This window comes from Eleginops maclovinus, chromosome 22 (genome assembly GCF_036324505.1).
Source record: "Eleginops maclovinus isolate JMC-PN-2008 ecotype Puerto Natales chromosome 22, JC_Emac_rtc_rv5, whole genome shotgun sequence".
NCBI classification, from domain to species: Eukaryota; Metazoa; Chordata; class Actinopteri; order Perciformes; family Eleginopidae; genus Eleginops; species Eleginops maclovinus.
In genome coordinates, this window is record NC_086370.1 from 10,137,628 (window position 1) to 10,161,400 (window position 23,773).

The 23,773-nt window shown below is 41.6% G+C and overlaps 2 protein-coding genes across 2 annotated transcripts in view; one reads left to right on the top strand and one right to left on the bottom strand.

Annotated features, from left to right (window-relative positions):
- Positions 1 to 23,773, top strand: part of macrod2 (mono-ADP ribosylhydrolase 2) — a 365,664-nt gene that overhangs the window by 56,781 nt on the left and 285,110 nt on the right. The window lies entirely within an intron of this gene.
- On the bottom strand, positions 2,541 to 12,971 carry flrt3 (fibronectin leucine rich transmembrane 3). Its single transcript, XM_063874195.1, has 3 exons — positions 12,736 to 12,971; positions 6,774 to 7,482; positions 2,541 to 5,726 (listed from the first exon to the last, which is right to left on the bottom strand). Exon 3 carries the CDS (start codon positions 5,682 to 5,684, stop codon positions 3,732 to 3,734), a length of 1,953 nt encoding a protein of 650 aa, XP_063730265.1. The 5' UTR covers positions 5,685 to 5,726; positions 6,774 to 7,482; positions 12,736 to 12,971; the 3' UTR covers positions 2,541 to 3,731.

The following is a 23,773-nucleotide window of genomic DNA, read 5'->3' on the forward strand; positions in this document are numbered from 1 at the left end:
TGCCATAGCTGAGCATGACCAATCAAGTTGATAACAACTCAAATTTGTCCTCACTGTATCAACTTAGTGGCTTAACCTTATGTCATGAGCATTTGCACGGTTCTGAGGGCAACCACGCCATTATCTAAACAGCTGACCTTTTCTTTGTGGTGTTTTTGCCCATCATTTCTGCCCTCCCTGCTTAGATTGCGCTGTAATGAATGCCAGGGGGTCTCTCCTGAGCTAACCATCGTCATTGTGGACAGGTTGCCGATCAGTGTCCTTGATGACTTGCTATGTTTTGTGGGCACTGATAAGCCTCCATTTTTCATCTCTTGATATCTGTAAACTGAGTCTGACCTTAACTCGCTGACCTCCCTCATCAGTCATAGGGTCACAAGGCGTGTGCTCTTTTTGATCACACTAATGGAGCTGAGGGAGAAGAAGCATGCCCAGCTATTGGCAACACTAAGGTCATCCAGAGGCGCTTTGATACGAGAATCTATAGGAATGCAAATGTGACCGGCTGCCTGACCAGTACATTACAATAGGAATAACGGCAGCCTGGGGCAGACCATTAGTTTTCTCTCTGGGTTGCATAAAAGACACACATAATTAAGTGTTCTATGCGTGTCACACAGCAGACAAATGCATGTGGCATCTTGTGTTGTTTAAAGACTTGTCTGATCTCAGTCAGAACATGAGTGATTAAGGAATTGTGTAAAGGGACACGCGGTCAAGGGTCATGAGTGATAAGTGAGGTCACATCGGGCCGTCAGCAGTCTGGTTCATCAATTTTGCCTCATACTTGGTTTAGCAAAGATGCACAAAGCTGCTCTGGTTAATGTATTATTTTCAGTGAGAATCACAACAATAGCATGATGCCTCTACCATTTGGCTAAACTTTCATTTATCACACAAGTGAGAGAAAATGTGAGAGTTGTTTGTTCATTTTTAGAACTTTAAAGTGGACAGCATACATCAGTCACTACAAATCCATGCAAATAATTAACTTGCTCGTCATTAAAACATAACAGATTGCTGTTCTAGTTAAAGAAACTGCAGTGATCCCATCGAGACACTATGTTTATAGTGTTTCTGGCTCTAAAATAACACTTTAAGAGGTTCTAGCTATTCCTAGACATATGGACGCCCTGCTAAGCAATTTAACACTGTTTCATTTCTCAACATTTGTGGAGCCAACAGATTTTTGCTCACATATTTTTTGCAAGGCCAATAATAGCAATAGTTTAACTGTACGTCTTTTACTTTAGTTTAAATGTCCTAACTTAGGATCACAGCACATTCTGTGTTTTATTTTATGTTTTCCTATAAAGTATACAGAAAAGAAAGTGTGACAAATGTTACCTCTGACAGGAAAGCATACTAAAAAAAATGTTTTATCATGTAGTGGTTTTTTTCTTAACTCAAATAACCTAGAACAAAAAGCTATTGACTGTTCATATGGAAGCTCTAACTATTGGGTATTCTAAAAGTAGACCGTCTTTTTACTTTAATTCCAAGTTAATGTGATGTATATTTAGTGTAAAGGGCAGGGTTAGTGTATACTTAAGGTTTGGATAGCGTGTGCAGCTTTTAGCGGCTCTTCTTACTGTAATTAAAGCTTTCGCGGTGTTAAGAGCTTGTGGGTGAGTAAATGTGGGTATGTGATATTTTTTGTGATACACACTGAATACGTCAAACAGCATTTGCGTTTGTGTAGTATTACAGTCAGTGCTGGAATCCAGTGATTATAATCTTAAAAGCATTAACTTTATGTTAGCTTCACAAGATAGTCTGTTGGATGCATTTGTAAAACGAGCTAATAGGCTATTACACGGCTCTTGTACCTTTCCATGGGCCCTCACCAGGGTGAGCTGCAACCATGTCATTAAGTTTGCAGCCTGGAGCCCTGAGCAGTGTATATATACTCTGTCCTCTGCCGGGACGGGCATCCCCATCAGGGTCTGCTTGTACCACCGTCCATATGGTGCCTCGTCATTAGTTTTCTGTTGCCATGGTGCCTTGGAGGTTCATCAAACCCAAGAGTCCAATCTCTTCACAGCCTATTGCTACTCTTCTGTGACATTTTTCTCTCTGGCCAATCGGATAAGTCACACATGGCTTCACCACACGAAAGCAACAGCAGCCTCAAGCAGATGTTGCTGTGCAGACTGCCCTGAACGCTATCTCGGTTATTGTTGTTAAAAGTTCACTAAGTCTTGGAAGGGGAGATGTGGTTTTAGGGCTATGAGCTAAGCCTTTGAGTTCAGATCAATGTGAGGATATATTTGTAGTAGGTTCTGTTTTACCTCTCCAAGCATTTTAAGATTGTGTGCCTTGACAGTAATTTGAGATATGAGTAAATGAAACGGATCCCCTGTAGCCTTCTACTTTACTCCAGGGCAGTTCACATGTGTACAAAGATAAAATTCTCTTAAGTAGGAAAAAAAATAATTGAGCAATCACAGCAAAGCATTATGGGATAATAGTAATTGACAGAATAAAAAAAGCCGGATTTTAAATGGGGGTTGTTGTACTCAAGATAAGGAAGACCAAGGTTATTTTTGTCCACTTTTATTCTGTAATATGACCAATATTTTTCATATTCAAGTGTGTATGAAAAAAAGTCACTGGTTTCTTAAAAAGCTAAATACAATAAGCATTGGATCAAGGCACATACAAGACTGGCCAAAGGGCATACAATGCACTTTGGTTTTCAATTGTTAAGAACAGTTAACTTCAAATTGTGGTAACATAATAGTGTGTTCATTTGGAAAATAATACAAAATAATACTCATAACAAGGAGTTGCTGACACGGTGGTAAATCTAATGAAAGCAAACATGTTTTCTCTTTTCGGCCTGGTGACTAGAATGACGTATGGTACATGGTACTAAAGAATGCCGCCATTGTCGCTTGGCCATTGTTGGCTTGTACAAATAGAGATGGTGGGGGGTCCTCGGTTTCAGCCTGTCCAGTCTACTTGTTTTGAGGAGCAGAGAGTTCCTTAAGGTCTGTGTGCTTTTTCTGCCCTGTGCTGTGGTCTACAATCCTATCAGAAACACTGGACCCTGCTTGGGTTGCTTTGCTGTGTTTCCTCTTCTTGCAAAACAGAAAGAAAAATCACACACTGAACAAAGCAGAGAAATAAAGCACGGCACCTCATCTTTAGTTATTTGTTCTCCATACCAGGTGAATACTAGAGCAAGACTCTTGGTCTTTATCATGTAGAGACAGCTACTGACTGCTCATTCTTTTCGAGGGCAACATGCCTGCTTTTCAAACTAGTTGATCAGCTGTGCCTTAGTTTACTTTATGTCATTTTTTTGCCTTTTTGTTTTTCAGACAGCCACAAAGTTAAAAGAATGACCTGTGCTTATACTACAAGGTTTTCTAAGGTCTGATTGTTCAACACAGCAATGAAAACCCACTTTCACAGTTGACAAGTCATCATATCTCAGTAGAACACAGAGTTTCTTTTAGTTGGTCGATAACCTTAAGCAAAGGAAATACAGTACAAATTACTACAAATTCCTAAAATATAGAATTGCAGTTAGTTACAATACCCACTGATGGTTCAGTGATGGCCTGCAACTGGAACTTTCTTCATCCTCATAAAATGTCCTTAAATATAAATTATATGGCAAATGTACAGAACATTGCTTCCTTAGTCTTATAGATCCAGTGTTTTGTAAAAGTCTTGCCACTCTGTTTATGTCACGCACTCACCATGAATGGCCATGCGCAATATCATGAATGGGAATGGTCTGAATCTGGTATTCCACTGTCTCTGTAGCTCCTGTTGTTAATACTGTTCTCGTTATGTGGGCTTTTGTATAATGTCAGGCCATTAGGCGGGAAAATCGTGTGTATCACAAACTCCTCCTTGGACACAGGCAGGTGATTTATAGGTATCATTTGAAAAGAAGTCTCTCGTATTTCAAGGATGGAGTTGTCCTTCTTAGTGCCAGCCTCAGCATAGTCATCCTTTCTCCGACGGCCTTTGTTGTAGGTGCAATTCCTGGAAAATAGCGAACCGTTCCTGTGGACATACCAACACACCAGTGCCAACATGATTATTGCCAAAAGAGCCACAGCCCCTCCAATGATGGCAGCCAAAGGCAGACTGGAATTTTTGTAAGGCTCTTTCTCCTGCTCTCTGTTTAAAGTTGTAGTTGGGTTGTATGATTTGTGAGAACCAGTCTCTGTCTCGATGCAAACTGGCGTCTCATCTGACAGGTAAATGTTGCTGGTCTCCATGGGAACCATACATATCCTATAGGAAGACTCTGGCTCCAGTGCCGTGAGCAGGTACTCCTTCCTCTCCCCCTGCACAATGGTCTCAGTGATGGAACCAAAGGCAGGGCTGTGTCCCAGCTTCAGCCAGCTGAGCCGTAGGGCGGTCATGGGCTGCGACACCCTCCATGATATGTGTATTGCATCTGCACTACTTGACTTCACACTGATGGTGATGATCTTTCTGCCTGAAGAAGTGGTAGTGCTGTGGTAATTCTTACCAATGTCCGGCCCTTTTACTACAGGCCTTCTAGTCACAAGCGAGGGCCACTGAGGCCTTGTGGGGCGTATAGTGTTGGAGACTGTACTTGTCTCATACCTGTGAGTGATTTCTGAATCTGAGCAGTCAAACATGTCTGTGGTTAGGTCTTTAATTGCCATGCCTTTGACCTTATCTGGACCCTGGCACATAAAGCCACGTACATTCACCTTAGATGGCAATGATCGCAGCCAGTCACGCACCCATTTCATCCTGCAAGTGCATTGCCAGGGGTTGTTGCGTAGCAGGAGCTGTGTGAGATTGTCCAGATCTTCAAAAACACCCTGTGGGAGGCTGGTCAGGTTGTTGCCAGACAGGTCCAGGCGATATAACTGCCTAAGGAAGGCAAAAGCCCCAGGTGGGACCCGATTAATGTGATTATCTTGTAGCTGCAGCTTCTCCAAACTGTTGCCTGGCAAGTTGGCAGGGGGCGATGTCAAGGAGTTCCTCACAAGCGAAAGCTCGGTCAAATTGATCAGGTTGATCAGAGCCATCTCCCCAATCCCACGGTTGTTGAGCAGGTTACCATCAAGGATGAGTCGCTTCAGGTTGATCAGATCTCCCAACGACTGCTCTGAGATGGAGGAGATGCGGTTGTCATCAAAGCGCAGCTCCTCAATGCTCATGGGTAGGCCTGAAGGGATGGTACTCAGGTGGTTTCTTGAGAGAAAAAGCAGTCTGAGGTAATTACTGTCCCTGAAAGCCCCCTCCTCGATGCTGACTGCAGATACAGAGTTGTCATCCAGGTGTAGTTCCTCAATGTAGGGAATTTGAGCTAAAGAGGAATGGGTAATCATCCGAACATTGTTCTCCTGAAGGTGGAGCTCTTTCAACCCAAAAGGAAGGTTAGTGGGGAACTCATCCAGATTGTTGCAGTAAAGGTAAATCTTCTCCACATTTACCAGTGTGCGGAGCTCTGCAGGAATTCCCGAACTCTTGATGCGATTGTTTTGCAGGAAGAGCACTGTAGCATCCTTGGGCATACCAGTTGGGATGGAAGTCAGGCCACGGTCATTACAGTAGATGAAGGTCCCATCGCAGCGGCAGGATGAGGGACATGAGGTGGAGGTCACCAGGGGGTTAGCAAGACCCAGCAGCAGCCCGACCCTGATGAGAAAGAGGATAAAGGCCTTGCATTGACGCACCATCTTGAAGCTGTGTTGCCTGGCAGTCTAATCACTCAAGGGCCCCTGGGGAGAAGACACAAGGGTACATTTTTAATACACAAGGCCTTTAAAGGAGAGCCAAATTCCTGTTCCCATAAATGCCGGTTGTTTGAAATGCTGCCCGCAGCACTTTCTAAATTAAATAACTGCTGAAAGGATCAGTTTGAAATCCTCCTATTAAATGTATATGATCTGCTCATTAGGATTGCCAGACAGCAACAACAAAAACATTTTTTTCCTACAATAAACAGTTTTCTTCCGATCGGTCTGTCCATCTGATAAGAAGTTTAAAAAGTAGCCTGCATTAGAAACAAAACACATTTTTAGGAAATGTTTTAACTTCTGAGCTTTGTGAATAAAATCTTTGTGTCTCAGTTTGTTGGCCCTGACTTGTGAAAGGTAACAGCATCCCCTAGTTGTTTTACACATTTCTATATCTCAAGGCTGCCTTTCATCGCTACAGACCACAAGAGTGAACAAAGTAAGGCTTTGTTGATGAACTGTTGTAGAACTGACATAGTCTTAAGTCCTGTTATGTCATTACAAATTATTTTTTTGCTGGTAAAATTCTCAGGTTTAACTTGCCTTTTATAAGGTAGGGAAGAAATATCTCTCCTCACAGAAAAGAGGTTTGAGTGTTAAGACCCAAGAGAGACAGTTTTTTTGTTTTGTGTTTTTTGTTGTTGCTATTTTCCGAGGGCATAACTGAAAATTTGACTAACAGTCCACAGTGCTGTGAATGATTTATCTTTCTGTAATTGTGTTATTTTAGGAATTTAAATTAATACAATAATAAGAAGGCATCTATTGTGAACTTTCTAGTTCACAATAGATGAACGAAACACAATTTGTAGCCTTGAAATGAAAAAACTGGTGCAAAACAGAAGGTGCTAGCTGGTTGTCTGTCTCTTTTTTAGCTATCGATGCATAGTTCCTTTTTAATTAGGATCATACTGATTTATTGCTTTAATTATGCACTCCTGCCATGACCTCTCTTCCTGCACGTCTCATAACAAATGGTGGCCTGGTCAGTGAAGTGGAAAGAAGCAAAGCCATCCGTATTTGTCATACCTGATTTATACGATGGGGTAAATCCTTTCCAGCCAACAAAAATCCAATCAAGCTTTCCTCTTGAATTTGCTTTTATCCTGTGTGAAAGGAAAAGTTTGTCCAAGGGGGTTTCTGCTGATATCCTGACCAGGTCAGTGTTTGCTGAGCTGATCCTTGTTTGGACGATGACCTCCTCTGTGTAGTCAGAGGCTCATGCTTTCAATGCCTTTACCATGGCAGATAAGCCTGTAGAAAAAGCATCCCTTCTTACTGACAAAACATGCGCTCTCAGGTAATATTAAAAATCCTAATGGGTGTTGAGCTCAACAGCCATAACTACAAAGGAGATTTTTGAGTGTTGTAAAGTGCTCCGGGTGTTAGAAGGGCTGAGCTTTAGCAAAGGCTCCTTTCTGCAATCAAACCCAACAGGCATGATGAGTTGACCCAAAGCTGGTCTGAGCCATGCCAATCCTCTGTGCCACAGGCTCAATACAGGCCTGTTCACTTGTGTACTCCAGGTCTTCAGGTAACCCAGAATCCTCTGCTCCCTTGTCGAGCCTGCATACACATTAATCCAGGGCTATGGTCCCTTTTTCTGAAGGAGATAGCCAATGTTCCCCTTTTCTTTAAGGAGCAAAACAGGGCAAGGTGATTATCCTCCTGAGCCCAGCCTCCCTCACGCATCTGCAGCTTGTCTTATACTGTGCCCTCCTCACACCTCAGTGATGCTCTGAAAAAAACAGAGACAAACATAGTTAGTGCCCACATTCAATCAGTACAAAATCATGATTTGAGGATCAGGCAATGAGTGTAATCTTTTGATAAAATGCATTTATTTAGTAGATTTGTGTTAGTTATACCTTGTTTTGTCATTATTTTGATCTGATAAGAATTTAAAAAATGCATAACTTCTCATGACAGTCATTGATTTTCATATGAAAGGGAATTAGGTGTCGAAGCTGAGAGAAGAGAAATCAGGATTGTTTGATGCTGAACTCTGACCTCAGTCATATTGTGAATTTGCCTTTCAAAATACCCTTTCTTCTGGCCTATAATTTAGCCAGTTGACCTTTTACAGCCCTTTACTCTGACAGAACACTTTTGTTTTTATGTGGACTCAAGAAAAGAACGTCTATACGTACGAAAGACAACATTGATCTAGACCCCAACACAATGGTTCAGGGTGGAGTCCCTGTGCCATTCTCGGTTCAGTTTAATCTAATGCTGAACTTTTTGTGTTTTCAGAAGAGAACTAGTCCTGAAATAATAATTTTAAAAAAGGTAGTCACTGCTAGTCAGATTCCACACATAAGGGGAAAATCGGATCTAGTCAGAGCTCACTGAATTACTTCCATTGTTAAAAGCACACACGACAAATGAGGCTCATTTAAATTTAGCATGGAGAAGAGCACTGCTGTTGCATTTATCCCTGTCACTCCTAGCTCCTCCGTGTGACCCCTTTGCCTCCCCCCACCCTCTAAGAATGCTGTTTCTGTTAAGTAAAAATAGGATTTCCTATGCTAAAGAAAATATTATGTTTCCTCTTGGAACACAATAGCTCTGTGTCCCTTTATGTGATGCGACCATTCATGTGACCCCCTTGGCTGCCACTGTTTGCTGTAAAACATGTAAAGGTAAATTAGTAACAAGGGGCCCGACCATTTAACAGTTGTAGCCCATGACAAGGAGAAGATTAGGAAATTGAGAGGCTTGAAACTCGATTACAACTCCTGAGTTGCTGTGTAATAATAACGCCCCCTTCCTTCTGTTCCATCTAAACACGGCCCCTTAGTCCAGTATTACATTAGTTAGATTAGAGTCTGAGGGAAAAGCACCAGATGTGACCTCTACTGACTTCAGAAATAAAGGAGTCTGACTGGGGGGGAAAAGAGATGAAATTCAGTAATGGAGTTTAGAAAATGGCGGAGTGATAGAAGGATATGTGCTGTCTGTCTGTTGGAATGAACTTTTAATGTAGCACTTAGTCAAGCTATTTCAATTTTAAATAGCCCTTTTCACCTCCATTTTGTAAAGTTCCCCATAATGTTAAGTATGTAGTCTTGATATAAATCCTTGAATTCTTAGCATTACATAAAAGAAAGTAAATGCAATTCTTCCTTATCAATGGAGAACAGCAAGATCTGTCTGCACTTGGAATAATAGGCTTGTAGGGATGTGAGACAGCATGATTCCCTGTATATGTAGCTATAATACGTGTTCAGTTAGTTTACACATTCTTTTGGCCCCTACACTCTGCTGAGAGAACAGAATCTGTCTCAGTGTCCAGTACAAAGGGCAGGGGATGTGATTATTAGTGTAAATATAGTGAGAAAGAGCAAAAAAAAACCATACTGGATCATCGTTAAACTGTGGGTGATTTATAAGACGTCTGCTTTGAACCAAGCACATCATGCTTACTTTACAAGGAGTCAGGCCTAGATGCTTGGCGGTTTCTTCCCCCTTCTTTTTTTTCTACGCTCATCGAATTTCAGGAGAGTGGCCCCTCTCTATTGTTCACTACAAGGCAAGCATGTGGACCTTGTAACCTCAACAGAGGTATTAAAACAGTTTATTCAGGCAATTTAGAAATGCCTCTTCTTTACACACTCCACTTTGCAAGCCTTTTCTATTGCATTTACTAATAACGTACACCCACACGCATGTACGGACTCTCACACACGTTAACACAAATCATTTTGAGGGCAATGGAGGCTGAGTCAAACATTTTTAGTGATGGATGTCTTTCTCCATCGTTCTAATAAGCTCTGCTGGCCGACAGGAGATTTCTCCAGCAGTCAAAGTGGCTTCTGCTTCATTTAATCTGAACTGGCAAAGTTAAATTGAGCATCCTGGTAAAATTGTGTGTACAGCTAGTTACCTTTCAGTGAAAAGCGTGGGAGGCTCACACAAAGCTGGACACTGATAGCCATTGTGAGCTCAACACGCATAAATGCACATCAGTCTGCAATAACAGGGCCCGAGACTGTGTGCCCCCTAGTCATACACTGCACAAGAAAAGCTTTGGAAAACCTCAAATAGAAACAATTTCATGCCTGTCAAAAGTATTGCTGATTATAATGACGTTAGTCAAATACAGAATAATGTTACGCTGGCTACATTTAGGGAGGAAAGTGCTGTAGAAGTAGTAATGGCTGACTGTTAAATTATTCATGAGCCCTGGAATTAATTTTGAACCACAGAAGAGCTCTCCATTGGGAAATCAATGTTGTTTGTATCTGCTGTTGATTATTTATTCTAATTCATAATATAGTTTTGAATTATGATTGATTGTTCACAAAATCGTTACTTTGGGTGTACATTTATTTTCAGATTTCCGTCTTGTAAATATGTTGTTTTTGTGATGTGGTTGGCAAGTTGTTTAGATTGTAAGCACAGACAATTCAAACTAGAAAACATAATTTGTTATAGTTGTGTTATTATGCTTATAAACATTTGTACTTTGCCTTCTGAAGCTATCCTAATATGAAAGCAAAATGAAGTGTCCAATTGTATTTGTCATATAAAGAAGTTTTGTTCATGATTTTCTGCTGACGGGGAATTTTGTTGTTATTGTTTTTGTGCCCTGTCTGCCTTTGATTTACATATTAGCAAACTGTATGTAAAAACACCGGGCAGCAGCCTGCTGAGGTGCCGAGACACAATGGAACATTCATGATCAGATCTGAATTCACAAAACACGGTTCAGGCGAAGATAAAATGGGCTCAAATCTGTGATAGCTTCACAGATCTGGTATGAGGCCTCCTGGTGCTGTCTTTGGTTGGGCTGACCAGATGATACTTTTGCCGGCCGATCAGGAGCACAGAGAGACCTGGGACAGACTGGGGTCTCTCTTTTGTAACAGGCTGAAAGGAGAGATCTGTAGCAGCTGCAGTGGTTTTTCCCCACATGGGGGTGGTAGGCACTGCAAGATGATATGTGTGTGTGTGTGTGTGTGTGTGTGTGTGTGTGTGTGTCTGTATGTGACAAGCAAACACCAAAACACTGAATACTCATGTTAAGCTGCTCACAGGAGCCCATCTCAGCACAGGCCAGACACCTACCTACAATACACAGATTTGTTAACCTCCCTTCTGGCCCATCTACAGTTTTTCCTGAGTCATAGCGTTGGAAAACATTTTCCCTTCAGTGTTTATGTTTTGCAGCAATGTTTATACCTTTTATTTAATTACCTATTCAACAATGTAAAACAATTTGACACTTAAAGTTTGGAATAGATGGCAAAAAGCACTGCTCAGTGGCTGAATAAATTATGAAAAGATCTGAAGGCCTCCTCAGAGTACAGTGTCAAATCTGAAATATGTCTTGGTAGTTCTCAAAGTCTTTTTTATCACTTTCTTCCCTAACACAGTCATTCATATTTTATGCTTTAACTTTTGAGGCAATAGAATACTCTGTCTGTAGTGACCTGGTTAGTTGTTAATCTGCAATGTGAATTCCCTCTGAAAGTAATTGACTGGGGACTTTTGCCTCAGGCGTTATAGACAATTGGGTCTGTCCTCATGTCTACTATGTTTAACAGGCTATTTATTCCTTTGTCTCTCAGACACCCTGAACAACAAAGAGCTACAGTTACATTGCCTGTTAATTGAAGTCAAGTTTGCATTTTTATATATGATGTGTGTAAAGCCTGGATGACTTATAAGATTATGTCGAATTGGATTTAAAAACGGCTGCTGTCCTGGAGTTGACTATTAAACATCCAGTTTAAATACAGTGCATGAGAATTGAAGACGAGTATTGCATGCATTGGCCTGATGGTATACTATATCAAGTTTGTATGTACAGGGTATGTGAGTCATTGTGATATAGTTTGGAAATGACAATGTCAGTCGGCCATATGAGCAGAATGTATTAAATTGCGTGTATTTCTGGATGCTATTATTACGGCAGTCAGGTATGTGTTTTGCGGCATTGTTAATGTAACGTTACAGTGTGTTATGTGCGTTAAATGAGCCGTTGCTTATGTACGAACTGCTGCCTGTGGAACGTTTTAGGTGATTTTTATGACTGCGCCCGTACAAAATAAGCTCTCACAACATTTTAATGTTTTATTTAAGGGGACGTCCCTATTATTATTATATTGAGATTAGTTGCAATTTAAAACAGTATATTTTAATGCAAAAACAGAGCTGCTCCGAGTCTTAGACAGTGGCGCTGGAGACGCATTTAGTGGACTTTCTGCAGCTGTCCCTCCATGCCTGACTCCGCGGGATCTGCACCGCAATTTCAGATTCACGCCGGGGAGTCTTCTCGAGCTGCAACGCTGAGACCAGATCACACAGCCCCCCTAATCCTATCAAGTTTGCGTATTCGCCACTGTTTATTTCCCCCACTTGCTTGGGAAAATATTAAACTGAAAATGGGAAATGGGAGATTTTGGAGCCACTGTTGCTATTTTTAAGTGCTTTTTACATGTTGTGACCAATGTACTGAGGCGGAGTGTGAATGTGATCGAGAAGCAAATTTAGCGTGTCGAAACAAAAAATGCATCTGTACAGGCAGAGTGCAAACACAGGAGAGGAAACACTGAGATGTTCTGTTTGCGGGCTCTTCTGGATTTAAGAGGGACGCAGCACAGGGCAGCAAGTTGAAGGCATGAGGGGGACTTGAGATGACGAGACGAATGAATCCGTCCAAGTCAGATTTTATCTGCCACACTGAGCAGAATGACTCGCAGTGCGTAAACTAGGGCTCAATTTGGTGTTTTGGAAGAAACGTGCACTCACGATTCTTTTATCGCTTAAAGCGTTGCTACGCCTCTATCACAACCCCATTAGAGAAACAGAATAATGTTTCGCGTTGATTCAAAAGGGAAAAAGAAAGAAGAGGGGGATAACTAATAAAGATACAAGCAACTCCTTAAGATCCCGCATGACTTTGAATTCCATCTGCCAGAAAGAAGATCCAAAAAGATGAAAAGGATGCATTCCCAACAGGATTGTACCAGCAAAACACACTTACCTCTTTAATCAACCAAAAAAAGGTAAAGTAACAGGTATCCTCTTAAATTGGGTTTCACAACGGGGGAAAAAATTATAATCCAATCCAGGAGGATTTCAATTCACATCCAAAAAAGCCCCTCTGTCTCACAAGGCTAGAGCTATTTGGAGTTTATCTTTAGCAGCACTGCTATGTTTACTGGTGCACCCCACACACATACACAATCTGTAGGCTGTGCAAGGACGTAGGTGCACGGGTAGATCTCTACACAAATGTGGAGTTGTGCTTGCCTCTAGCTTCAATAGAGCACTGATGTCATCTGTAGGCGGGGCCTGTCTCTCTCACTCTCTCTATGTCCTCCCTTTCTCTCTCTCTTTCTCTGTTTGGGAGATGCACGAGAGGAAAATGCAGTGTTGGATGGATACACTAGGGGGAGTGGAGGAAAGGGGAAATGCACTCACATCCTTGTCAGATATGTGCACATAAGAAGAGTGAATAGTCACTGGAAGGCAATATGAAATGTCAGAAAAAAAGGAAAGTGGAAATATACAATATGTGTCCCCATGTTGGCGAGAATGAGATTCAGTTTATTGTAGTGTGGTTGTTTTTTTAGGCAACACATGGTTTTGTTAGCTCTCGTTAACTGGTGTTTCCACATTTGTTTGAGATGTGTCAGGATAATTCATGATTAGGTTTGTTTTCATCAGGGGCTTCATTACTGTTGTTATGACTTGTCAGTTAAATGATCCCAGGTGTTGCTTTTTATATTTAGATTAAGTGTCTTTTCTCATAGAAGAAAATAAATGTTTTATAATTATCAACCTGTATTTTGCCCAAGCAAATGTAATACTTCTTTAAAATGCATCTAAAACTTGTGCGAAGTGTGAAGCCCATATCAGACTAGCTGTTAAAAAAATTAAAATAAATAAATAAGAAGCTTTGACATGTAATAAATAGATTTTCACACTAAACCAGAATAATTGAAAGCAAGAATGTGCATATTCCTAATGTATTAATACAAGGTGTGAAGCTGTATATGCTTATGTGTGCATGTGGCATAAATATTTGTGTTCCTGCGATGATACGGGGTGAGAAAGTGTTTGCTAAGACATACCTGAACCATTTTGCCTTTTGTCCCTCAAGCTGGCTGTTTGACCCTCTTTGGTTTCAATGTTTAAATAAAGCCAAACACTGGCCTCAAGGCCCAAAGCGGCAGGCAGTGAGTCACCCTGTTAGTCAAAGGACTACTGTACAGCAGATCTGACCCAGCCGACACTCTCTCCTGCCCTGCGTCATCTCCAGTGTCTCCTCCTCCGGCTACCTGACAGGGCAGACATCACAGCTCAGTGCATTGGGCCGCAATAAAGCAGATCTCTTTCTGTTGGCAAATATATCAACTTCCTGTCGATGACATTGGGTCAATGATCAGATCTGCATACTGCTCTCTCAGTTATGGGATGTCTCATCTCTTGCGTGTCATTCAGTTCAATACTACCTTTTGTTAATTTCCTCAAACCTATTATGCTATTCAGCTGCTAATGCCAGGAGGGTCTGCATTCATTTTCAGTAAACAAACTGGTTCGTTAGAGAGGTGTTATTTATTCTTTCTAGATAGCCTTAAACAGAGACAGTCAACAAAAATCCAAGAGACTATTTTGTTTGTTAGTGAAGCCAGACTATTTGAATAAAATGCCATACATAAATGTTGCTGACATACAACCAGCAGAAAAACCTGTTTGTAGTATTATTTTACTCTTGTTTCTGCCCAAGAGCTGATGTGGATCTCCAGTCCGGCAAACTGTTATTGTCTCATTAGGATTGTGCGCACTTCACAAAATTGAGTGTGTAAGTGTCTGACACCGCTGACATCTCATGCCCAGTTGTTTGCCAGGGCAAAGCTACTTCGGCCTCACCACATGGTTGAACCATGATTGCCATCTTAACTGGAGTACCTCATTGAACAGACACTTAAGCTTGGAGCATCTGCCAAAACTACCTAGACCTCCGGTGGAGTTTTTCACATTTGTTTGCTTTCCAACTGGAGTGGCTCTCGCTTTAGTTTGAAACACAATTGGATATGTAGACCAATATAAATAGCCTGCTTGTACACGGTTCATTTGGAGGCACATTTGTTTGAAATAACATTGAAATTTTGCCGCAAAGTTTCTACTGTGGCTTAATGTTTTGCTACTTTGTTAATGAGCTTAACTATATCTTTTGAGTCCAGGTGTTGTGTACCAAATGCTGCGAGGTGAGAAAAGGTCAGTCTCGGACATCCTGACTTGATCCTTGTCTTCCCTCGAGGGGGACAGAGCAGGGAAACCTATGCCTGACCTCGCCATGCCTTCCTCTACTAAATCGACTGCAGACACATCTGTCAGCGGCTGCTGATTGACCCTCTCTCAGACATACAAAGAGCCCCACTGGAGGACCAGGGTGTTGGGTTTCTGTTATCTCAAGACCAGGGAAATCTGTTGCCCTGTTCATCTTTTGTTCAGTGTGTGTGTGTGTGTGTGTGTGTGTGTGTGTGTGTGTGTGTGTGTGTGTGTGTGTGTGTGTGTGTGTGTGTGTGTGTGTGTGTGTGTGTGTGTGTGTGTGTGTGTGTGTGTGTGTGTGTGTGTGTGTGTGTGTGTGTGTGTGTGTGTGTGTGTGTGTGTGTGTGTGTGTGTGTGTGTGTGTGTGTGTGTGTGTGTGTGTGTGTGTGTGTGTGTGTGTGTGTGTGTGTGTGTGTGTGTGTGTGTGTGTGTGTGTGTGTGTGTGTGTGTAAATATATTAAGCCACTTGATTTTGCTAAGTGCTATCTAAAGTGCCTTCTGGCTCTGGTGGCAACAAAACAACTGTTGAGTGTGCACTTGGTCTTGTTTTATATCAGACTGTCCTGATCCCAGTTTTTGTCTCTCATGACAGACATCTGACCAGATAATTGATTTACTTTTTTGCTCTTGCTGTGGTCAATAGATACAGCTTGCATTTGGCAGGCTGTGGTGTCCTACTTTATGGACTGCCTGCCAAACTAGCATACCCATTCTGATTGGTACTATGTAGGCTAGGTGTTATGGATATTATTTTATCTCTCTCAACTTTCCGTTTATCTGTCACTTAAGCTTAATGCATGCTCACTGAAAAGCTTGTGTGAAATACAATAGGCCGCAAAACTGCTCAGGGGCTCACAGGGGAAAAAAGGAGACTGATTTCCCCTCATGTCTCCTTCCTTGCCCTGACTGGCATTCATTATTGATAGACTTTCCGTGTTCTTAACCAATGCCAAATAAAGGGGAACATGTAAAAAGGCTGCTGCCAAAAACCCCCGCTTTGTTTTTCATTTACCTTCTGCTTTATTTGCATATTCATCCTCTACAGGCAATCAGCAGAGATCTTTGCTGTAGGCCTTTCATCTCCGCTCCGCCATCCTGACAGGCAGCTTTTCGGTATCACAACAGTTTAACTAGGATTTGTGGATGAGAGAAGCTGTTGGTTATGCTGGAAATTTCAAATTTTTGATTAACAGAGGGTGTAATGTGTGTGACAGGGATAGGAAGAGGGTTTATGGGAAAAAAAACTATAAATCAGGAAATAGTTAAATATGTAGACGAATGTTAGACTTCATTAGTGTGGGCTTGAAGAGATGTAAATGCAGGAATGCGAGAGAAAACACCTAATGATAGAGCTTGTTGGATCTCTATGAATAGAAATGCAGATATGTTCCACAGAGCAGTGGGGCAGGGTTGCTATTTATCCATGCAGTAAGAAACTAGTCTCTTCTGATGCAGATCCCAAATATTCAGGGATATGATGACCACTTTATTCTTTTGAGAAAAGGATGCGGCCTAGAAAAAGACAATCATCAACAACAACAACAACAACAACAACAAAAACTGAGACTAAAGGGGCCGACATCCTGCTGCTTAGGCAAGTCTCAGGGCCAGTGGTCAGTAAGGGCCTTGTGTTTGGGGAAGAATGACAAGCCATGCAAATAGCCCGGTCGGCTGTTTTTCCCCACGTCTTTTGTTTTCTTTAACTGTTTCTGTGGTTGCTGTTTTGTTGTCTGTAGAGACAGAGGAACTGAGGGTTGAGCGAGTTTCATAAAAAAAGATAGAGGGGGGTAGGAGCTGACTTGTCAACCTTAGAACCTCCCATAGGTTAATGACCCCAAACACAATGCTCTGTGATCAGATAAGATGGAGCATCCCCCTCCCCAATGCGCTAATCAGCACAATAAAGGAGATAAAAGGTAGAATTAGCATACAGTGTTTTCACAGTCCAGCATACATCTCAAATGTAGCTAATTGAAGCCCTTCTCTCTTGCTTTGTAACTGGTTTACTATTCTTGCACTAAATCTGTAATTAGCCAACTTAGCATCTTTTCCCCAGCCTTGGTTGAATGGTAGCATTTATCTTTACAATGGACTCTATGTGCTTGTGTAAGCACCGACAGAGCCTTAAAGACAAACATGCAGCTTTCTGATTCCTAAACTTATCAGCACATTCCTTCAGTGTATGGGTGATTTGAGTCCTTTGGTCCTGTGAGATAAGAAGTTTGAGTGTCTGATGAAGGGTCAGTCAGGGTTTACAGCTGTAAGGAGAGGAAGTCAGGGCTTATGTTATCTAATAAAACAAACCATGTTTTTGTTGCTTAGATATATTGTACGAGACCTCAAGGACTGTAATGGCCCTGTTAATTTGAACACATAGAGGAAATATGCTTCATAGGCAACAGGATTGTGAGTAAATAAATGGTAGCATACTGAAAAAGGGATGTCACACATAGCTGCCATCCCCATGATCAGTGTTCACTTATCCGTGCCAAACACTAATTCTGACTTTCTCTCTATGATCTGCATGACCTGTTTACTCTCTTGAGTCATGTCTTAGAATGATTATTTATTTCTTAATGATATTTGTACTTTGTTTTTTTCCGTGGCTGAACACAATGACAAACTACTAGAAAAATAGCAAAGCAAAAACAGATTTTTTTTAATATTTTCATGGACTTTAGAACAGACGTGGGAACATCAGTACTCTCAACCCTGATGCTTCAATCACTTGCTTAAAATACATTCTCATTAACCAGTTCCACACTCGCATGTGGTTGTCTCGAGTGATATAATCCAGTTTGCATCCTTATGCTCTTAGCTGGGAAAAGTTACCTTGACATTTTTTTCATTGTGGTGGTGTAAAGCCTCTTGGGGAAGCAGAAGATGTTTTCTGGTAACACCTTCAAACAACAAGAAGGTCTCAGCGTCTGACACCGGTTCTTTAGCACTCACCTTGAGTAACTTGGATATCAGATTGCTTATTGCTCCTTATCCAGGATCCACATTCAAAGAAAGCCTATAGAAAGTGATGATGGGGGAATAAAAGCACCGAAAGAGTCGAGGAGACATTTATGACTTTCCTGAAAGAAGTGTTCGCAGACTGCCCGCCCACCTATTAGCGCCAGAGTGTAAGGTGCTTGTGGTGGAGCTGTGAATGACATGTTTTAGGTTAAACTAGGAGTAACTTGAGGAGACCCTCTTTATCCCAGTCTGTTCTTGGTGTGAGGTTAACCTTCTGCACGAGGAGGCGTGTGGCAGTGTGTATTACATTGGCAGTGATGGGGATGAGGGGTGGGAGAATATCATTCTGGTGGACTCGGAGTGCTTATGTTTATTCTGGACCTTGACATGCTTTCATCTACATTTGCATAAAATAACTTGGGACACAGTTATTTTAATCAATGCCATTAAAACAACAGAAGAAACCTCATATTTCTCCCAATTACTGCAAATAGGTTAATTCAAATTAAAATGACGAGTTTTGTTAAAAATGGTTCACAAACACCTTCCTATTTTGTTCTGAAATGGAAAAGCAAATGTTCCCCAGAACCCATTTCACAGATGATCTATATGATATGTTGGCAATAATATCTCCTACAAGGTTTTATTGCTTGTGACTGCAGAATTATGTTCACATTCTTCACTATGTGAAGTATGTCTGTGCCAACATTAAGACCAAAGGTGACTTGAGTTTTGTTGAATTTGAAGGTAACCACTCTTAGCTCAGGGCCATGCCTCTTTTCTTACAGATCATAACCCTTGAAATATACTTTTCTTTGCTCCAATTTCATAAACAAACAAAAGACAAAGCTGTGACATTTCACAGGCCACTAAGAACTCCTTTAGGTTGACCCATCAAAGACAACCATTAAAAGGTAGAGGAAGTGAACCAACAACTCGTCGATAGAGGAGATGGGTAGCTTTGTTTGGTAAATATTAGTGCCATTATAACCAACATCAATCACACAGGCAATAACATAGATGTGACTTTATATGCAGCATAGGGGACAACACCGGGGCAGGAGCTGCCAGACTTTGGCAGCTGCTGATGCTGTCTGTGTTGGTGTGAAAATGGCTGCGATTTGAAATGGAAATGGTCCCTTTCTGTTGCCGGTTGTTGTTTGGGAACAGTCCTTGTGTTGATTGAACCGTAGCTGCTTGAATCGAGTTTCTGCATAGCATTGCAATAGGCTCTCAAAAAAGCATTCTTCTCTTTGTAAAGGTCACTGTAAATGTGGAAAATGCCAGCATTCCCTATTTAGAAACATTCATCACTGTGACTGTATCATTTTCAAAAGCTATTCTTTCTATACCCATTTGTGCAGTTTACAATCCACATTTCTACATTTTTTCCATGATCATTGGGAATGCATTTTTTCACAGGCTAAGGCTTCTGCACTTTTTTACATGCTTTCATAAACTGTAACTAATAAGATGAACAACTGCAAACAGGTATTTCGTTGTCTGTGTTAATATATTCTTAAAGCTTTAACCTGCAACGATAGAGACTTTTTAAATATTATGCAATGTTTAAACTGTAGTTTTATTTTACCTGTGAATAGTTTTGCATTAAATTCTATAAATCTTCTTAATTATATCTGTCTCTGCAGCTCAAGTGACCCAAATTCCACACCGTGATCACTCCAATTTAATTATCATCAGCAGCATTTCTCTTTTCGTGCTTTTCACCTGAGAGTCTGCTATGGGAAGCCCTGCATTTAAACTGAAATGTACCTTGTGGATTGCTTTAACATGGTTTCACTGTTGCATCACTGAGTTTTGAGCGGGAATTCCTCTGCGTAGTTTGTAAAAGTTGAGCCAAATTTCTGCCAACAGCATTTAAGTTCTATGTGCACTGCAGCATCAACCGCCCCCAGCTCTCTCAGGATGGGGAAAGCCCAGAGGAGGCTCCGTTTAACCCCTCAGGATTAGTGCTCATGCCTACTTTAGCACTGGTAAAAGGGGAAACGTCTCAGCACATGGAGTCAATAGGGATTCAGGCCCACTCCACTGGCTTCCCACACATAAACGGACAAAGAAGAAAGAAAAGTGAAGCTCTTGCTCTCATTTGAATAAGGATGGATGTTTGCCCTGCCTATGTTACCGTTTGCCCTTCTGCTGCTTTCACAAAACATTACCAGACCAATACTTCAAGGCTGTAATCTCAAATACACAGTTTAAAGCAAGTACCGTGAGCTTCCCTTCAATGTCTAACCTGCATCAGTTTTTCAAACGGAAGAAAGGTTTTGCATTTTATGAGTATAGTTTCCCTTCCTAAGCAGTGTAATGTACATTAGTCTCATAATTCTCTCATCCTCTCAGGTCATGTCTTTTACTGTGTCAGAGAACATTATTGTTCCTGTGCTGAGTATATTTCTGTCTTGCCGGTGAGGTCTGTTGGAGAGGAGCTGTATGGAGTAACAGTCTGGTGTGGTGTCGGAGGGCGTGCCTCTCTCACAGGGATCCCTGGCAGAGTCAAGGCTCTTTCTGTTGACTTAAGTCCTTGGTTGACATTCCCTTGTGTTTGTCTAGGCTTTCATCACGGCTCCGTTCAAACAAGCGCCAGCAACTGATAAAACACATGCTCTCACTAACTCACAGTCAAGCGCCAACACACACCATACACACTCATTTACTGTCACATGAACAGACATCATTTTGACTTCATGGCAACAGGTGATGCCCCGAAATGGAGCCGTAGCCATAAAAGCTGTATTGTGTGTAAGCGGGACAGTTCTTGTAAAAATGACAGTAGACTTTAAAGTGTGAGCACATTAACAGCTGCGTGTGATATGGAATGATATGGATCCCCAGCAGTGTCTCCTGCTGCCAGAATACGATAGGCCTCAGCTTGTGAAGTTGATAGTGGAGAGTACTGGAGTAAAATATGTCTCTCATGGTGGAAAAAACCCTCATGTGTTTTAACATATGGCCCTGCTACTCGGCTTCGAACATTTTCTTTCTGTTTGAGTTGAAGAGTTGGAGCCAACCTACAGGAATGCATCTGTCAGTAAAGCAGAAAGGGTGTCTTCTCTTTGTATGGAGTGCCGTCTGTTCCCTTGTGTGGATGGCTGCCCAACCTGCAAAATGTCACGCCTGCAGCAGCGGCTCAGAGGTGCAGTAGGAGGAGCAGGGGAGCGCAGGGTGTGGGGACAGTGGCAGTAGGGGTGTGTGCATCTGTGGCATCATTGTCCCAGAAAAGGAGAGTGTTATCATCATCCCAGTGTGGTTGCAACATGGAGAACGATGGGTTTTTGAAAAACCAGGTGCAACCTACACCTGTGCTCGTTCTTTCCACCTCGCCTAATTAGAGTACGGTATCCTCCTAATGAATATTCTCAGTCTTGTCTCCTCTGTGTTGGTGTGTTTGCATGTGCGTGTGGGTGGGTGGGAGCCAATGGGCTCAATTGGGAATTATCTAGCTTTCCCTTGAGAAATCCTCTTTAACTAGCTCTCTGTTTATCCACAAGAGCATACTCACTTCCGAGTTAGCTGTACAGACTCAACAGCCCATTGCTCATATTCTGATCTATTGTTAAAATTGATTCTGTGTGAATATGACTGCGCATACCCTCTTTACTTTCTTGTTGAAAGGCCAGTGTAATCCCAGACTTTATTGAGTAAGTAATTAATGCCTGACATAAGGGAGGTTCACTCGCTTTTCAAAAGGCTTTCACTTCATTTCCTGTGCCAGCAGGATATTCTTATTCCTGCAGAGGCGCAAGTGCAGAGAGAAATAGTTATTTTCTGTCACTGGATCTGTCAGCGGGTTGGCGGGGATCAATCACAACATTTGTCAGATCTGAAGCTCAATGTGTCAGAAGCAATAGAAGAGAAATCATTTTCCCCTTACTGTAGTGTAACAGCGCTCTGTATGATGTGCAGTCATCTGCTGGGTTATAATTGGGGCTATGGCAGCTGAACCCCTGCCTGGTTCCTCTGAATTCAGTGACATGGAGTCTTCCATAGAGACTCAGTGTGTGATTTTTCACATAGTCTGACAGGCATTTCAGGCTTCTCACATATCCAGCCGTCAGTTTACCTGAGCCACGCTTTGTGTCTGTTTTTGTCAGTGTGAGACTTGTGTATGACTGTGGGGATACAAGTGTCAAGCATCAGTTCATGCCACATAAAGCCTCCTCAGTGTTCTACTCATGATGTCAGTAAAGTATAACAAAAGCAAAGTTTTCCTGCAAAAGCTCAAATTCACTAGCACATAAGGTTATCAGGTCAAAATAAATTCTTTGATTAGTTTCATGCATTCAGTCTGCCCCTCCACCACCACCACTACCACCAACCTCACATGGGCAGCTGACCTTGCCCCCTCCATGTTTAACAAACTCTCTGCCTGTGCTCATTCAGTCATGTTTCCGTGGTGACCATGCTGAGTCATTGAGGCCTAGCTGGTCTAGCAAAAGTCCAGCTTTTAGAATACTCTTTTGACATGGCATTAAGACGCTGAGAGTGAAACTCATCAAATCAGTGTAGCACAGTCCAGCAGAGATATCCTTGTGCTGTTGCTTGTTGTCTGGAGACCAATATGATGGTGCGTTCTGTCATGAGAAAAAAATAGCAGAAGCAAGTTGTTTTTATGTTTCACCCAGTGAGCAATTGCCAAGCTGTTTGCTTAGAAATGTGTCTACTTTTTTTGAAGCCAGGATTTCTTTGGTCATTTGAATGGTACCTTATGGAAAATGAAACATGTCACGGTATAAATTTAGAGGCTCAATGGCTCATCTATTTACCCATTGCCAGTGGGTTCTTTCAGTCATATTGAATCACACAGCAGTCTGGGTTTCTCCTGAGCTGCAGCTCCCAGTGCCAGAGGAGGTGTAAGCTGAGACAGAGGATCTGTCAGGGGAGTGCATTGTTGCAGTAAAGGCCCTGATGTACCCCAAGATGGACATGACGGCACCAGTGGACGCACATTTTCATTATATTATTTTAGGATTCCGCATAAGTGATGTCCACACACTTCTTCAGTCGGCAAGTGCAAATGTTTGTAACACTTTGGTCTGCAAATCGCTGCATGAATTGACGACATGCGTAACTCAGTGGCTTTTCGACACAAAACAATTTGATCTTAATTTGCCATTCAGATGTACTTACCTCTGTTAATGTGCTAGTTATTAAACAGCACAACTCTTCTTTGTGTTTAAAAAAAAAAAAGATCTTGAGTAGAATTTTGTAAAAGCCATATCAGCAGTGTGACTTAAAAGGACCTTCCACTTTAGCACAGCTCCAGACTGAATTAAATCTCACGGTTTAATACACATACAAAGAGAGTTATTAAAAGGGCTTTTTTTGCCTTCTTGCCACAACACTGTGGCAACGTTTTTACTTCTCATGTTGGAATTAAATCTGGTTAATAAAGCATGAAATACTGTTAATGAGACAATTTAAAATTGTAAGGAAGCTCTCCTCACATCAGGTACATAAAAAAATGTTTTAATAAAGGATTTGTCTCACATTTGTGATGCAGGGAAAACACCTCTTAATTAAATCCTTTGCCAAGTTTCTTCATGCCAGCTGTTTTTAGGACTACATATAGTGTTTCTGAATATAAAGAGCCATAAACTATGCTTATATATAAATGTCAGAACTAATAAAGTATGAAATTGATGTAAAAACGTATTGGGACTGTTCATAGCTGCCTACGTTGTGAGGAGGGACGAGCCTCCTGTCCTGCAGTGCTGACGATAATCGTTGTTCATGAACAGCTCAACTGCAAAATACGTTTCAAA